This window comes from Cydia pomonella, chromosome 1 (genome assembly GCF_033807575.1).
Source record: "Cydia pomonella isolate Wapato2018A chromosome 1, ilCydPomo1, whole genome shotgun sequence".
Classification (NCBI taxonomy): Eukaryota; Metazoa; Arthropoda; class Insecta; order Lepidoptera; family Tortricidae; genus Cydia; species Cydia pomonella.
In genome coordinates, this window is record NC_084703.1 from 27,473,072 (window position 1) to 27,492,418 (window position 19,347).

The 19,347-nt window shown below is 37.4% G+C and overlaps 1 protein-coding gene across 1 annotated transcript in view; it reads left to right on the forward strand.

The window, feature by feature from the left end:
- LOC133527636 (uncharacterized) overlaps positions 1-19,347 on the forward strand; it is a 116,868-nt gene that overhangs the window by 92,843 nt on the left and 4,678 nt on the right. Inside the window, exons 4-10 of the mRNA XM_061864731.1 lie at positions 1,366-1,476; positions 3,654-3,810; positions 8,880-9,042; positions 9,251-9,829; positions 10,865-11,021; positions 12,049-12,224; positions 15,993-16,145. Coding sequence (XP_061720715.1) covers positions 1,366-1,476; positions 3,654-3,810; positions 8,880-9,042; positions 9,251-9,829; positions 10,865-11,021; positions 12,049-12,224; positions 15,993-16,145 — 1,496 coding nt within the window. The remainder of the gene's footprint in view (positions 1-1,365; positions 1,477-3,653; positions 3,811-8,879; positions 9,043-9,250; positions 9,830-10,864; positions 11,022-12,048; positions 12,225-15,992; positions 16,146-19,347) is intronic.

Consider the following 19,347-nt stretch of genomic DNA (forward strand, 5'->3'; position numbering starts at 1 on the left):
TTTACACAGGTAACCTGTGTTGAAGTGACATCTTTTATAGTTTTGAAAATTTAAAACCAGTGTTAGTAATTTGCAATCGCCATCTTACGTTTACACCTTAACCTTCAGTGGCCGACTAAAAAACCGACTTCACAAAATTTGTGCATCTCATAACAATTATAATTAGCTTTTAAAAATCTTTTGTCGTAGAGGAGTCCCATTGAGGTCTTGGTGAGCAGTTCCATTTCACCAATTACCACTATTTAAATGCAAATGCTTGGTTTTTAGACTAAAATAAGTATTATTATAAAAGTCCAGGAGTTCCTTCAATTTCAAATAGAATACGTCATCAGAACTCGAGCGTGACATAAATGTGGCTTAAAAACCTAACTTGGTTAACAAACATAACGAAGAGGACAAATCGCCAAACGTAAACCATGTCTCGTTGAAAGGTTCCGTTCCGATCATCATCAGCAGTTCCACTTCATCAAATGACACTTTTCTGAATACAAATGCTTAATTAGTTAATGAAAATACAAAAAAATATGTTGCCTTTAAGATTTGAGGAGTTCCCTCGATTCGTCATGGAACCCATCATCAGAAGTGGGTTTTGAGAAAAATCGGTCCAATCTGTAAGTCTTTTACTTTAAATCAAAAAAGGGCATGTTCAAAATCGGTCGAGAAATGACGGAGTTGTGAAGTAAAAATTATAAAAAGAAATACAACCGAATTGTGAACCTCCTCCTTTTGAAAACTTGAAGCCGATTTAATAAATTAAAATTACACAGCGGACTCACAATGCCAAAGAACCAGTAGGTTCTTTGGCATTGTGATTTTGCTGTGTATTTTTTAATTATTCTTGTCACTTAAGTCTTTTAAACAAATTTTCCTCATTTAGAACATTTTCCGAAAAACGAAACGAACCAAAAAAATCTTAGTACCGAACCTACTCACAAAATTTCATGGAAATCAGTTGAGAAATGCGACCTACAGAGGACAGCATCCGGACATACGACAGCATTTTTACCCAAGCTGTAACGGAGACATTCGCTAGCGCTCGTTCAATAAGGATCAGTCTATAGTTTTTTCAGTAATACTTATTATTTTATTCATTTTCTAGTATTATTATAATGATGGCGCAGGCAGCAGCTACATAGAACCCAACTATCAGGGATTCAAGTATAAAAAAACCTATAATGGAGAAAATGACTCAAGAAAGTTGTATGAAATTCGGGTAACCTTAAATTAATTTATAGTTTCTTTTAAATTGAGATTATGTCAAGTAGTCTACAAACAAAATATTATGTAGATATTTGGCAAGCCCAGTATTAGTTGTAATGTGATCAGTTGATAAATGATGAGATGATAAACATGTGTATTTTTCAGGTACTACACTCTCGGCGACACCAACTTCGAGCACATGATGGATCATTTCTTTGGCATACTTTACCAGAAGATGTTCAGCGTGCTCAATGCTCAATACAGTTTCGATGAAAAGTAAGTGCGTTTTACTTGGATACGCTTTAAATATAACTAAGAACGCTTCAGTTGGCTATTTATTTTCTGTACTCAGAACATATCGTATCTGGGCTTAAATATGAGATTAAATAAATCATATATCAAAATTTCATAACATGAAATAATAACTATGCTTACGCAATGCGCTCAAGGGAAAGGTAAACAAGTCGTATTGAGAACTTAGAAGAGTGATGAGTAAATGAACTATAAAAAATATCTTGTGACTCAAATTCTTCTTTTCTGTATTTACTGGTGGTACATACTTATGTTGAAAATCCGGTCATTCAATCCGTTTCTCTGTAATGAAACCAATATTTTGACGTGCCGAATGAGTAATTAACCACAATGAGCCACTTCGCTTTCCGTTACCCTCGCTGTCCATGTAGATGCACGACATGTACTATAGCGACTACTGCACCTTCTACACTCTTCAAAGTGCTAATCACACAAAAAGGTGAGAATGAAAATAATAATATTTTTTTATTGAATAACTTACCATAATTACCTATGCTTTAATAATTTATTAATCTGAAGAATTTCTCATTAATTTATAGCGGATGTAGAACGGCTCAGTGTATGCAGTCAGTCAACAAAATGCTGATGTAAGCAATCTAATCCGTGGTGTAACACTTAAGTATACGGCAAATAATGATGATGGAATTTCCTTTTGCAAAGTTGCTTCTTTTGTCTCATAGATTTATTTAGGAAGGGGAGCCAATCGAATTTTTGATGTGCTCCCAATATTTGTAAAATTTAATAATAGTACATTATCATACAAGTGTGCTAAGTTGGTCATTACACACGAGACGATATTGTGAATAGCCGATGTTGGTAATGAAATGACTAACCACACGCGTTTTATACAACGTTTTTCAACACTCGAGGAAAAAACAAATCTTATAAATTAGATTTTTTTTTGTCAAAACAGTAAAAGTACAATTTTCAAAATGGTGGCCTACAGTTTTAACATCGAATAATTGCACCAAAGCGTGCTGGGCTTGTAGGCACATTCGCCAGGTTACCAACACGTTTTCCAAGAAAGACTGGGCATTTTTGCTGATTTTCCATGGAATAAAAGTTTCATATGCCGCCAATTATTTTTCACCCGATTTTCATAGTAAACGGCTATCGTTCTCGGCTCTTGCCTCTATGAGTATTACTGGCAGCGTCAATTTCACGTGTTCTTCATTTTCAATGCTTGAAAATGACATTTTCGTCAATACGAGTATATAAACTAAAAACATGCAAAACTATTCCAATTTTATGACAAATTGACTGGCGCGTTATTTTTTTACGCACGATTCCAATGCGCGCGCAAGGCAAAGGCGCGAACGAAATCGACAAACTCTAATTTTTTCGTATTTCTATTCGACGGATGGAGATAAAATGTTATGTTTATTAATTAATGTAATTTACGAGATAATTTTAATCTATAAATTATGTTTGGTGTGATAGAACCTCTTTGAACTAACATTTGATTTGCGTGTTTAATATCTAGGATTATGAGCCAAAATTCGGTGGAATAAAAATGTCGTTTGAAACGTATTGAAAATGTAATTTATTCGTTTTCATGTAAATAGTTTGTAAGAAATAAACATGTATAAATTGAACATCAGTACCCCTAGTGTAAATTTAGTCGATAGCGAAACGTGACGTACGCGTTTGCGTTAAGTCTCATTTTGTATGGGTTTTTGAACAGCGCGCCAAGCGGGACGTTTTAGAAAGTCAAAAATCTCATACAAAATGACACTTAACGCAAACGTCACGTTTCGCTGTCGAAAATATTTACACTAGGGGTACTGATATGAAGTTAGCATCCTTGATTTACACGAAAATGATACCAAACTTGACCACAAAGCAAAACTTTATTGTTCACAATTATTACGTCAAAATTTTGCATTATAAATTCGATTGGCTCCCCTTCCTAAATATCGATCTGTGAGTCAAAAGGAGCAACCGTGCAAAAGCAAATTCTATCATCATCATTTGCCGTAAATCGCACTTTTTTGTCGTGTACACGGACTAATCCTACATAAACATGTGTATACAGCAGGTTTAATTTTTTCTGCAGCTGACCGTACGTGTCCATAACTCTCCCGCTTCAGTAAAGTTATAGTCAGCATTTACTATATGTATATTCACTTTTTAAACTGCAGGTACTTGAAATGCGTGAACGAGCACATGCGCGAGATCCAACCATTTGAGGACGTGCCGCACAAGCTGTCAGTGCAGCTGCGGCGCGCCTTCGTGGCCACGCGCACCTTCCACAAAGCGCTGCGCGCCGGCGCCGACGTCGTGCGCAACATGATGCAGGTAACCACCGACATCGCACACTAACCTAGCTACAACAACTACGCAACTAGTACACTTCCCCATGACGGAGTTACATTATATATGTGTGTGTGTCAATTCTTACAACAGAAAAGTGCTACTTTCTTCGCTCACAGGAGGCCAACAAAAACCCATCAACGAATAGCTATTGTAAAAAATATTTTCACTACACACATATCATAAATCCTTTATGTTGCGTTCAATAACCGAAAATTACGAAGTAAGATGAACTGTTTTCTTAGAACAAATCTCTTATTTGTCTAAACGATATTGTTGCGTAATAATAATATAAAATCCGATCTTATAATGAAATTCAAACATACCTGAAAAACAAGGAATTTCATTTGACCTCAATTCGATTATTAGTCGAGATGACGTTGTATTCGATACGATCACGTCATAGAGATCACAGAGAGATACAGTTTTTTTATTAACATTGTTTATTTAGCAGCACATAAAGTACTATAAACTAATAACATTAACAATATTATATGTTAATTGACAACATTTCAATTTTCTGACCCTATAATTTTATTAGTTCTCTACATTTTAATTGAAACGAGGAATACGGTAATAGTTTATTTTTCCACTAGGATTTGTATTTAATTTATTATATTTCTTTTATGTGTACTTATTCTAAAATGGCGTAACTCCAGTTCTACGCTAGAAGCTAGGTCTTTTCGATAGAAAAGAAAACATGACTTAATTTGACACTGTCTGTCATTGTCAATGTTTTAAACTGGCCCGTTGTTGTTTTAAAACAATTTTGATAAAACATCTTAACAATTTTGATAAAATAGCTTAGCTTAACAGTCTCTTGACGTGAAACATATATTTCATACACTTTTTTGTTTTTATTCTTTGATGTTTAGAGAACACAATAACAATGACATCATTAATAAGATTTGGAGGTGTAAATCCAAATCTTATTAATGATGTCATTGTTATTGTGTCTCCTTGGATTTCACGGGCCTATAAATCCCGGTCTTTTGATAGGCTTGCGTGGGGATATAGATCCAACGCGTAGAGGCCCCTTGGAGAGCTTTAATGTCATGTAGAATGTATTATTATCTTCCTCAGACCGTGGGGACCTTATACATCTCCAAACTTAATGTATTAACCGTGGAGACTACACGTCTCTGTAATATTGTTTAATATACTTGACTTTTTACATACTAGTTATGTATTCAGTAGCATTCGTTTATGATACTGCTAGCTTAACAGTCCAGGCGCGATTTATTTATTTAGTATAAATTTGATTTTGACACTTGAAGAGACTTTACACCTCCAAATGTTATTAGTATTAGAACTCTGACATTGGGGACCTTTTACATCTCCAGATTTAATGTATTTTTAACCATAGAGACTATACATCTCTTTTGTATTGTAGTAATTGTTTATTTTAAGATTATTATAACGTAGTGTTTACCCAGGTATTGACTTGTAAAAGAGCCCTTGAGGCCTACTTGCAGAATATTTTTTCGCGAATACACGAATCAACGGATAAACACTAACGAATGTAATGTAATTAAATGTTTGTACCGATATCTTCGACGAATCATTTTTGCTATTTTTGGAGTAGGTAAGGGACGAAACAGTATTTGGTATACTTTAGAGGAGTATACCTCATCGATCCATACGGCTTTGTCCATTTTAAACACGATTAGTAGATAGAAACTTAACATTATAAATAAATTTCTCTTTGTTTTGAAATTCAATCAATACGTCGTATTTAATTGACAATGTCAAATCCAAAATTATGACAGCTATTTTTTTTTCGAGATGAGTGATGCATGGCAATGGCATTTCACGTATTGTCCCGTAGAATTGGTAAAATCCAAACATTTTTTTATATCGTGTATTTTTTGTAATAAGCCATATTAAATTTATATTTATATATTGCAGTCTTCAGGAAGCAAAATACCTCCAAATCATATGTAAAATTTCAGGTTTTATAAAAATGAAATGTTGTCAATTATATGTACCATTATGCGAATGTCATCCTGTCATATTAATATACACCGTGTTTTTTTTCCGTTATGTACGTTAGAAATAGTTAGTTATTCTAATTAACTCCATTTCGGAGATGATCAATAATATATTTTTATCTGATAACTTGATAAGGCCCTTGCGAAGATAGAACAATAATTTAAAGCATTCGTAATATGTTAAAGGAAGACGAATATTCTTGTACAGTCGACGTCAAAGATAATTATGTTTACATTTTTGCACCTTACTTCTTCGTAATAAGGCAAAAAATGTAAACAAATCCTGGAAGTCGATTGTGCATTATGATAGCGGAACGGGCTGATTTAATTATACAAGCTATTTATATTTACTATCAGTTCAGCGAAGTGCATTAGCACTTGCCAATAATGTGTATGTAAACTTTGGTTAGATATAAATGTTAACCCTTTGCTGCAGAATAATTGAAAGTATACACGCTAAACTCAATATACCTATTTTTAATCCTGTTTTAACATGTTATCGACATATTAATTACATATAATGCAAAGAGCGAATGTCTAGGTACATGATGTTTTATAAAGTATATGAGTGGCAGGCACGCAAGAGAACACGCGCTGTGTGGCGCCTCTGGGAGTGGGTCGCGCACTGATTGTCGATATTAATAGCGCGCGCTGCCGCCGTCGCCTCCGCGCGACCCACCAACTAATTGTACCTACTCACATTTTTCGTCTTTTGTTATGTTTTCATCATGGATCGCCACCAGACCTTTTTTTTTCGTTTTTTACTTATATTTTCCATTTATAATTATATTTACCGTACTTGTTAAAAACTTTAACTTATTTAAGCTTTAAGCGTGCATAGCCTATAATTATATTCATCAAATATTTGTCTGTAGATATGAGTAGGTGGAGAATCAGAATTTAATAGACTTAGTTTGTCTCTAAGACAGGTCTACATACTGTTTCATACTGTAAAATTCTGCCTGAAATAGGTTAAATAATAACTATTGGTTATAAAAGTACAAATAAGTTAGTCCCAATACCAGTAATAGGAGATGACGCACCCTTCTGGCTTACCCAGCTGTATAAAAATTAACGTGATTCATTTGGTATGCTAAGCGAAGTTCTCAACATAGAATACTAATGTTGGACATTTAGTTATTGTGCACCTTTAGCGGCATATTTTATCGTAACCTGTGCCAAACTTAATTATTCATTCTTAATGCATAAAATATTTTATTACAACCGTCTCAACATTTAAATGTGTAATTTAAGCAAATCGATATCGAAGACGTTAAGATGACCTCTGCGAGCTGACATCAGCCCGGTCGTGAGTCACAGTTTCAGCGCTCGTTTGGCGAGCGTTGCTCCCCGCGTGTGTCACTGTGTCCTGCGTCCTGCACTCCAATTGGTTCATTGTTTGTATTCCCGCTGCCCGTCTAAGCCTAGCCTCTAACTAATAGTAGCGCATCCGACAAGCATTTGCATTGCACGCGAAGTTGCTAGCCTCCAAGGCCGGCCCTGCTGACTTCTGATGAGAATAGTAAATGTATTTTCAACTGATGTTTGCTAAGTAGTAGTATTATTTTATTATTATAAGTACACTATGTTATACCTACCCGTAAAATTGTATATCCGATTCTGAAGTTATTAATGTTCGCGTCATGTCCGAGACGGCATTATAATGTCCGCTAATTTGAATCTTCGATAATTCGACAAATATTAAGAACCGATTTGACATTCAATTAACTTTTAATCAGTTTTAAGAGTTTTCGATTACGGGTAGCGTGCCCTTATTTAAATGGTTTATTCAAGAATAACGAAGCTAGATTGCAACGCGAAGTGTGTTACACCAGCTGCTTTTGCATTATTTATATTTGGATGTTTTATTTTACAGTTGTCTCACGGCATTGCAATGTGTGTTAAATGGCGGGCCACCTCTACTTATGTGTAGTAAATCCTCTTTTTCCTCGCATTGTCCCGGCTAGCGTTGATAAAACCCGGAAAAATACGGGAAAATTTCCTAACGACTCGTTTATTTCAAGTTTCTTTCGAATAACACACTGCAAATTTCAGTTACAATACTTTCGACTAAAACGAATAAAGCCGAAAAACGAGTTTTTTAAATCTTCTGTATTTTTTCATAAGAATTTAATTGGGAATTAAAACAGGAAGGTTAAGGTTGCACATCTAATATGTTAGTCTCTGGCATTTTATATATTTGACACTGTCATCATTCATCAGTGGCATTGTGCATCACGTATTTAGTATTTCTGAATGAAACAGGAAAAAACCGAAAAAAATGAAATTTGTAAAATTCCCGAAAAAAACATTTGATTTTCTTTGGAATTTTCATCTCTAGTCCCGGCATTTTGCCACAGCCCATGGGAGCCTGAGGTCCGCTTGGCAATTTATCCCGAGAATCGGCGTAGGCACTAGTTTTTACGAAGGCGACTCCCATCTGACCTTCCAACCCAGAGGGTAAATATAGGCCTTATTGGGATTAGTACGGTTTCCTCACGATGTTTTCGTTCACCGAAAAGCGACTGGTAAATATCAAATGATATGTCGTACATATGTTCCGAAAAACTCATTGGTACGAGCCGGGGTTAGAACCCGCGACCTCCGGATTGCAAATCGCATGCTCTTACCGCACGGCCACCAGCGCTCTTATGTGTAGTAAATCCTAAATAATAATAATAAATCTTGTCTTGTCTAAAAACCTTGATGAAAAAGTCACAAGACTCTTCATCACACGACAGAATCGTGGTGTCGATTCGAGTACCTTTTTCTTCAATGTATAGGTTTCTTCCTGACGATCCGTCTGAATGAGCCGCCTATTTGGTTTTAAAATACAATCAAATGATATATAAAATGTTTACGACTTTATTACCTATACATATATTTAAAATATCTGGTTAATTTGACTTTTAATACTGCGCCCCGATTAATCGCGTTGCATACAGCCACGTATCGTATGAATGCCTCATTAGGATAGGCTCTATACCTAATGCGTGTGGCTGCGTGGTTACCTTGTTGCGCTATATTCAGTAGCGGTGTGATGCAGATACGTATGTCGCGCAGGTGGGGGTGGGCGAGGAGTGTGCGGCGGCGTGGGCGCGGCTGCGCTGGTGCGGCGCGTGCGGCGCGGTGGCGGCGCCCGCCTGCAGCCGCTACTGCCACAACGTGCTGCGCGGCTGCCTGCCTGCGCACGCCGACCTCGCTGACAACTGGGACGCCTACGTCGGTACGTACATACATCTCGATTGCAAGCGCCCAGAGATGAGCCTTGACACCAAATTTTGTGTTTCACTCGGTCGGTAGCAATGTTTGTTTAAAGCCATCACTTTAAGCTGCCGACATACAAATTATATTCACAGAATATGAGCACGTGAAAACTAACCTACTATACCTAATAGTAAAGTTTTTTGTATATAAATGTTGTTTTTTTTCAGACGCTGTGGAAAAGGTAGCCGATCGACTTCTTGGTCCATTCAATATCGCCATGGTGGTAGAACCGATCGACATAAAGATATCCGAGGCCATTATGAGCTTTCAAGAGCACAATCAAGAGATCTCCCAGAAGATCTTCGCCGGGTGCGGCAAGCCAGTGCTAGGCGGCGGCGGCGGCAGCGGGGCCTTCTTCGCGCCCGAGCGCAGCCGCCGCTCGCCGCGCGCGCCGCCGCCCCTGGCCCGTTACCGCCCCGCCGCCAATGACATGGACGATTTCGAGATCGAAGCGTCCTTCGAGAGTCTAGTCAACGACGATCCTTCCCTCCTCAGCCTGAGGACACCAGAAGGTATCAAAAAGATAACGGACGAGATGGCCGAACATGCCAAGTTGAGAGAGCGATTCTTGCAATATATGAGGGGAAATATCGATTTAGAAGCGTACGAAGAACACGAGAGACGAAAACGAGACGCGGAACCCGAACCCGCCGGAGGCGCTGAAATTGACTTCAGGTCGTACGAGTTCGCCGGCAAACGGGGCTCCAAGAAGAAGAAGCCCGTCGTCAAGGCGGAAGACGGCCACGGTAAGTCGAGCGCCTTATGCGACCAGCGGTTTATGTACCCACTACTTAACTATTCAATAAAATTGTATTACGATACGATTATTCGCGTTTTTCAGTTGCACCTTCCGGGACTCTGTATTCATTAAAACTCAGACAATTTAATGCTAATTTAATAACGAGTAGAGTCCGTAAGGGGACGTATCCATTTACGACTTCGTTGTATTCTCCTATGGTCAAGGAAATATTATTTGCACCGACGAATGTTATCGCTATCAGCTCTTTTACAATAGGGTAATAAAACAATTGGCAATCAGCCTATCAAGTATACGGCCCGCCTGGTGGTAAGCAGTCACCTAGCATTAGTAACGAGTGGCAATAAATTAAAACATGATCGAAGGGAGTGTTTAAAATCGACACGAGTTGCGAATTGCCTATTCGCACATGTATCGTACAACGTTTTACAGTACATATGGCCCTTTACATTTTCGACATAGTTACGTAATGTGCTAATTATCGCACTAGTGCGGTAAAGTAACACCATATGTACTGTAAAATATTTAGCAATTTAGGCTCAGAAAATATCAAGAAAAAGATATACTCGTACTGTTATGTCACTCATTCATCAAATATATATTCCGGTTATTATCAGCTGATACCACCGAAATCAACAGAGAAAAATAAATCCCCGTACTAACCATCAATTAATTCTGGTGATAATTACTCTGACACCACTTAAGTTGCCACCTTTTTAAAGTTCAACATTCATAAAGATACCTGTATAATTAAGGAGTGGGTTTATTTTCAATCAAGAACGTTTTTTAACGGTTAAACATACAAACTCGATATATGATACTGAAGAAAAATATGCTAATAAAAATGAAACTTTTTGTAATGGTATGGAATGATGGCAGCACGAGTTCGACTCGTTTTTGACAGTTTATTCTTAACAAAAGAAACTGCCATATGACTTCCCCGCTGAATTTGAGTATTACAGCTGAATATACACGTAAACTCGTGAAGTTCGATTATGCATTGAGTGTATGATGTCGGGATCAGGGTCGGAGTGGGCGGGGCCGGCGCTGGAGAAACTGGTGCGCGAGACGCGGCTGCGCGTGCGCGCCACGCATCACTACTGGAGCCACCTGCCCGCGCTGCTGTGCAGCCCGGCCAGCGTCACCAGCGCGCCCTGCTTCAACGGCACGCACAGCGCGAGGTACCATCACACAACTCTTATACTGTTGACGATCAATCGCGCGCGCGTGGTGCCGGAGACTACAATGCTAAGTACAGTCAGCGTCAAATACTTTGTAGCAGTCAAAGTGGCCAAATAGTTCGGTACACCATACTAAATATATGGTGTACCGAACTATTTGGCTACTTTGGTTGCTACAAAGTATTTGACGCTGACTGTACATTATTTTATCTCTCCTGTAATGTAATTTCACTGGAAATGGCGGGGTTGAAAATCACTTTTTTTACCCTAGGGAGTTTCACTTGAAAAAGGTTTTATTTATTTATTTAATCTTTATTGCACAAAAGAAAACCTAATAGTACAAAAAGCGGACTTAAGGCCATGAGGCATTCTCTACCAGTCAACGTTTAGGCATTTTTTTTAGGTATTTTTTATTATTGTAATGATTGCAATAGAAATTTGGTCCAAAACCAACAACATACATAACTTTTGATCCTATAAATGATCCTTTAATTATTTTTAATGAAAAAAAATTACCTACAATAAGTACTTAGTACATAATTACAAATTCATCTCATTTTATTGTTTAGTTGAAATAATTATTTTTTTCCTCGTAATCGAAGTGAAAAGTAAACCCATTTCACCCTCAAATGACGCTCTTTGTTCGTTCGAGTGCTGATATACATATCTCGGGTGCAACGGACATGTACGTATCAATATACTATTAACTTGGCTGAGTCCATTTGGAGAGATAGTTGTTAGCTAGGTTTTGACTATTTCCATTTGAATTACGGAAAGTTATGAAGTTAGAAATGGCTCAAAACGTGCGGGAAAAACCAGAGTCTTTACGGTGGACATTTTTTAGATGGATTTTTTTACCTTTTTTCCAATCATGGAAATTTGAAGTATAAGGTTTTAACATTCCCATAAGGATAAAGTAAGAACATTAGGCTTTTATGTACATTTGTTTATAATGTAAAAAGGAATGTCATATAACCTTGACTCATATCAAAAAAGTTATAGGACCAAATGCGCTTTTGTTTGGCAGCTATACGTTGAGTTCGGCGGGCGAGGGCAGCGAAGCGCTGGCCGCCAACCCGGAGGTGCGCGGCGCGGCGCGCGCGGCGGCCGCCGTGGCGCGCGCGCAGCTCGACGCGCTGCCCGCGCTCACCGCGCGCCTCAAGGACGCCTACAACGGCGTTGAAGTGCAGTGGAAGGACGACAGTATGCCACTATATGTTTATATATCTAATCACGTATCTGTCTGACCTGACGTGTTTGTATGATAATCATTATGTTTTATTTTGTTCATCTTCAACGCCGGTTGATTAACTGAGCCGTCAGTGCCATAGATGTCATAGTTCACAATATCGTTCATATCATATCGTATCATAACAGGAGGTTGTGGCTAAAATTACAATCGTTAATCGACAAATTCTATCGAAAAGTAAAAATGACCGCCGAAAAGTCGCGCGATTATTTCGATACATTATTTTAAGCTTCTATTACCTTTTTCTATACATGATTATCTCTTGGCAAAACTCCAGAGTATACCTGTCCACGAATACCGTGAAAGCAAAATGAACATGGGCAAAAGGCCCCACGTCCCAACACTACGTGTCCGCCCGGAGCTCTCCCGCTTGCTCAGTCCTCTAATCCACGTGGTTATCCACGTTTTTCTATTCGAAATGTAGAGTAATTTATATAAATATAGGGTAAGTTATTAGAGGTTTCGTGTAGTATCGTCGCTAAACTGACAGTTATAACTTTTATTAACAACTCACGCTAATCGGGTACACTATTTTCTGAAAACTCCTATATACATAGTGTCGCGTTAGTTACATATCTAAGGATGAAATCTCAAAAATAAATACTTTTATTTTATTTTTAGACATCGCCACTAATTCTCACCATCAAATTATCGGGAACCCCCTGAATCGTAACTTTACAATCCTTGTTATAAATAATATCACAGCGAAATGTCACCTTCGACGTTCGATTTTCCGAAGTTACAAATAAATGAAAAGATGGCAAAGAATGTGCTCTTTGCTGGTGAATAAGAGCATAATGTTGCTCACTTGCAGGAGCCAGTGAGGCAAGTCTCGAGTAGCTGACTTCCCTTTGCAGTTCGTTTATATCTATGTGTGAACTTGCATGCACTACTGCTTTTAATATGTTACTCCCTAGTTACATATTAAACGTAAATTGAACACCACAAAGCTAGATATAGTAAAATAAATTGCATTACAATATCATCCAGCAGTGTTGACCGAAACTTTAATGCAATTAACTGCAACTGTAACCGTCCGTTACGGTTTACGGTTAAATTTGTAATGGTTAATGGTCAGTTGCAATTAACGTTCCGCCAACACTGTTGTCCAGTTCTCCAGCAACCAGCTTAAAGGGATGATTTCGCAAGTTTACGTATTGTATATTCTGACTTAAACTCACGCATACTATCCTTTTGTTTGTTTATGTATAAGGACATATTTAATCCTATACTTACATGGTATAATTATAAGAAGTTTATAATTCCATTACATTAATTACATTGTGTTTTATATACAATTGTGTTACAAACTGTATGATTAAGTTTAATTCTTATGATAGTTGTTTTCCCTAAATAGCACAATCGGATTGGCACCAACCTCGAAATCTCTGGAACAGTCATGAAATTTGGTATGTATATAAATTAAAGTCCCCTTTTTCATGCCGACACCATTTGACATTTGGGGACCTCGAGGAATCGCAGCCATCTTGGAAAATGTGTACCGTCTAGGAGAAATTCGCGTTTTACTCTAAATCTACATTCTTTATGAAAATATAGTGTAAGGCAACATTAAAGCTTATTAAAAAGTCCTGGATATCTTGAAAAAATACATCTTGTTATAGAAAATACTTGCTGAATCTAAGTTTAACACTTATACACTTCCAGGGAAGATTCCCTTAATAGGAAACTCGGAGGAATATGAATTCCACTTTTAACTATACATTTGTACGTGATATACCCGAATATTAACATTTTACTCGACTGCGACTTAACCATAAAGTAGGATTATGGGTTAAAGTACTGATGATTCAGTACATCCTGTAGCTTAGGATACAGGACAGATTTTTTTTAAATGACGTATCGGTAGATTCCTCTTACCCTTCACAACTTGTTTACACTTGTTTTATTACATTTAAAATTAAACCAACCGCCTTGAGAGGAATATTAAATCATTTTTTTTTTCTAGTGCCTAAACTATTTAGCAGATTTCAATAAAACAGACATCAGTAGATCCGTAATTAGAACGAGTGCTACGCAATACAAAGTTACTAAAATTAACGGAGGAAAACTTTTTAGAGCTAAATAATGTGATTGCAAAAACAGATTTTTTGTTTTAAATGGAGTTCAAACCATAGTGACAGTAAACAAATTTCACACCTACAATTTCCGGGATCGCGGTATGCGGGTCTTAAAATTTTAGCTTCGGGGACCATGTGGATAAGACGGCATAGGAAAAAGTACCCGAAAAATTTGTTTTTTCTTTTTTCTCTTTAGCTATGGATTTAATATGAATATTGTGTAAGGCGAAGTGAAAGCTTATTAAATTTCACACGATAAATATTCACAACACTATGTCCCTAAAATGAAGCCATCTCATAGAAATATGGCTCAGACGTCAAAAAGTTGTACTACTAACGTTTTATTCAAGTAAAACTCTGTAAAAATTTGTACTTTTTATTAACTTAAGGCGGTTGATTTAATTTTTCTGTAATAAAACAAGTGTAAGCAAGTTGTGAAGGGTAAGAGATTCCTCTTACCCTTCACAACCGATACGTAATATAAATAACCCCTTTGGCTGTCCCAAAAAACAGTGGCCATTACCTTTCCTGGCGAATTAATGGTTTTCGCTTCCTTTGGGGCCCGTTCGTTAGTAGAAGTCAATTTTTTAACTGATTTTTCGTCTCCGGCGTATAATGGTGGATCCACCTGCACCAAGACTCTTCTTGTCCAAGCCCTCGTTCTGCCCATCCTGGATTATGCTGATGTGTGTTACAGCAATCTCTCACAAGCTTACCTAACCAAGTTCGATCGGTTACTTAACAATTGCATCCGGTTTGTCTTTGGACTCCGAAAATACGACCATATCTCCGCTTATCGCAAAAAACTTAACTGGCTCCCTATTCGTGAACGTCGATCCTTGCGTATTCTCTGCACTTTGTTATTTAATCCTTCAGCCCCTGATTACCTTCGTTCCAAATTCAAATTTGTTACTCCGCGCCCCGGCACCGATCTCCGAACCTCCCGTAGCCTTCAACTTATTGTCCCTCGACATCGTACAGGTTTCATGTCGAATTCCTTCAACATTCAGGCAATCCGGCTGTGGAATGATCTTCCTCTCTCTATGAGACAAGCCCAGAACAAATTTTCCTTCAAGCGCATGTTGCGCAAGCATCTGTTTGACAAGGTTCAAAGGTCGTCCTCATGATGTTTCACAATGGGTATATATTTATTTATGTATGTATTTATATTTATGTATCATATTATTTATGTACGTATAATTTTATATAATTTTGTGATATATTTTTTTTTGTCATTTTACTCTGTATTCTGACCCTGCACCAATTAGGATCTTTCGGTTTGGCTCATGGTTGACTGGTAGAGAATGCCTTCTGGCATTAAGTCCGCCATTTGTACTCTTCATGTATTGTGCAATAAAGTTTAAATAAATAAATAGCTTTAATGTTGCCTTACACTATATTCTCATAAAGAATGTAGATTTAGAGTAAAACGCTAATTTCTCCTGGATGGTACACATTTTCCAAGATGGCTGTTTCTCGGGGTCCCCAAATGTCAAATGGTGTGGGCATGAAAAAGGGGCCTTTAATTTATATACATACTAAATTTCATGACTGTTCTATAGATTTCGAGGTTGGTCTTAATCCGATTGTGCTACAAGTATTTTACTCGATGGCAGATATCATGTGTAACATTGTGTTTACCAGGTGATTCTCTGGCGGCGGTGGAGTCGCAAATGCACTCGCTGACGGAGCCGGGGTCGGGGTCGGGGTCGGGTGACGACGCTGACGACGAGGACGCTCGCGACCGCCTGCCCGACGACGACGAAGACCGCGACTCGCCCACAGACTATCCTGAAGGTCATTATTTCACATGTACCCTCCCCAGCCTCATACAACTGTGTTATAAGACAATAAATTTATCCATTAATTTTATGAAAATGTGTACAAAACCAGCTGTATGGTTATGTACTATAAAGACTGTACGTTTCTTGTTGGATGAGGTACAATACAGAAAGTTCTTACAAATGCCATTTAGAGATCATGTAACAAAAAGTGGCATATGATTTTTACCCGACTGCGTCAGACGGACGGTGATGTTATTCGAGCGTAAAATTTAATCGGTGTTAATGAGTTGAAAAATAAAATGTTCACCTTATTGTAGCAAAAATAGTACGGGAAGTTCTTCGTTATGGTCAAACAAAAATTTAAAAAATTCAAACTATTATTGTCATGTTTTAGCGGATGGAAAAGTTATTACTGTATTGTTTTTTACTTTTTAAAAACATGTATCCACTAAGAAAAACGCATACAATCAATTAATATCGCCGCGGGCTGCGTCTACGCGACCCGGTCAGCATCATTTCAAGCTATAGGATAGAGTCGTGTAAGGCCGTCGTGTATGATCGTGCGAATACTGCTTCATAAAATTATTCATTTAAATTGGATCTCATGCGTGCAAATACAGCTTATATTGCACAATTATTTTGAATGAGCGAATATTGAATGCTACTGAATGGCAGAATAGTTGTGCCTTTAACTTTTAAAAAATAATTAAAGAGGGAAATTGTTTTTACGATTTTGATGTGAAGGTTCGATTTCAGTGCTGGTTGATGCTTAAATTATGATTATTTTACCTGTTTTCCTCGCATGTTTGGAGAAAAGCACTATATATGCCACTCCGCTTCGCGTCGTCCGACAAAAGCGAAACTCATCCACGAATTACCCTTTCCCAGCCTCTGCAATAATGTAATATTAATGTTATTGTTAAAATGAATAACAATGCTAGGAAGAGAGAGAGCAGTCGTGTTATTAAATAAAATAATTTTATTTCAGACTTTTTAGTTTCATATTAGCACTCAACATAGGAATATGGGTATCAAATTAATTAGCATAATCGGAATGAGATAAACCTCGAAATCTCTGGAACAGTCCTGAAACTTGGTATATATATATATATTAGAGGCCCCTTTTTCATGTCCACACCATTTAATATAAGCGATTCAATCATGGATAGGGATGTTTGGCATTGATAACGTCCCGCATTAGCAATGTAGTGCATCAAATTTCTATAAGAAACTAACTACTGTATGTTATTTTGTTTTTTTTTTATGCCATATTAATTTCAATTGTATTTTTTTATTATATTTAATGCAATTTAGTTATAAGATGTAATGTTTTGAAAAGATGTGTCCTGCTGAGTTTCTTCGCGGTCCTATATTGGGATACCCTCCTACAATTTAGGAGAAATTTTAATCTTCTCGGGTCAGACGTGTAGGGTTAGAGCCGGCGTAGCTTTATTTGTCATTCATAAGCGCATTGTAATATGCCTACTTGGAAAATAAACTATCTTTATTTGATATTTGGGGACCTCCAGGAATCGCAGCCATCTTGTAAAATGTGTACCATCCACCACCAAAATAAGGTGTAAGGCAACATAAAGCTTATAAAATGCTACATAAAAAGCCTACATATATATTTGCTGAAAAAATACATCTTGTTATTGCACATACTTGCTGAATCCAGATTTTGCGCTTATACCCTTTCAGGGTACATTCATTCTTTTAATTCTCCAGGGGACATGAAAAAGGGGCCTTTAATTTACATACACACCAAGTTTCAGGACTGTTCCTGAGATTTCAAGGTTTATCCTATTCCGATTATGGTATATATTTTGAAATGGTATTTTCACTAGTTTTAATTTGATATACATATTGCTATGGTGTGTGAAACTAACGCATAAAAGGCTGAAAACACGACTGTTTAAAAAAAGAACCCTTCTCAGTCTCTGTCCCTCTCTCCTTTGATTATTTCCCATCTGATTGTGGGGTCTGGTTTTCTGGTTCCTTCTGTCCATCTCGCGCGATTGGACGCGGACGTGTCGTCTACTGAAACGTCGCAAGCCCTCTTGTCATTTTACTGAAAGGGGAAATATAAGTATAACAATACCTGTATAATTAATATGTATATGTAAATTAGTTTAAATATAGTATAATATACAATCGTGCTATAATAGAGAGCTTTTCAGTCGAGTAAGTGAGGTACGGGACTGAAAAGCTTGATTATATCACTAGGCTTGGGACTTTTGGATGCTCGCCGTGGTTCTAGAATCCACGGAGTCGCCATTAAGTAATAATATTTTTTCGAAGTCAAGTGATATCGGTAATAAACACGTAATTATGATTGCAATTAATTTTATCATAAATCTATACTATTATCATACACACAAGTCACTGTCACAGTTCACAGCTGACGCGATATGCACTATGTATGATTTACTTAATTATGCATCCTCTTTGATACTTGTGTTATGAGACTCACAACACAAGTATCAAAGAGGTGGGTTGTGACTAGGGTTGCCAACCGTCCCGCAATACGCGGGACGTCCCGTTTCTGGAGCCCTAAAGTATGCGTCCCGCAAAAGGTCCGTGTGGGACGCCGATTGTCCCGTTTTTTGGCTAGACTAGATTATAAGCAATGAAACGGAGGTTGCACCAGCCCGTGACTTTAATTTGAAGTCTTCAGGGATTGAACCGATCTATATTAACCAATTTTCTTTAATGTTTATGTCATAAAATGTATAGTATATGTTAGTGTGCTATATAATATTATTAGAAAGTATATAAATCCGAACGAGGAACTTTAAAACTACAAACTACAGTATTCACTGTATGTTTTGCAAGAGAGTCAACGACCTCATTGCCCAGAACACCTGAATGACCAGGAACCCAACAGAACTCTACATTGATATTACATTTAAAGAGATTATCAAATAGCTTTCGTAACTCATAAATTAAATAATTAACATTTGCTACAATTTGTTTTGATGAAAGAGCTTCAAGAGCACTCAAAATATTTTTTTGAAACAATCTTTATGTTGTCATTTGTACTTTAGGATAACTGGCAATTTGAAAATTGTATATCGATCGTTATTGCAATTTCGACCTAAGAATTTTTACGAGTCATAGTTTGTGTAATGGAATGGCATTCGCTTGCGTTTCGTATTCAATGAAACGGACTCCCAAGTAAAATAGTAATGATAAAACGGTCGTCTGTTTAAAAT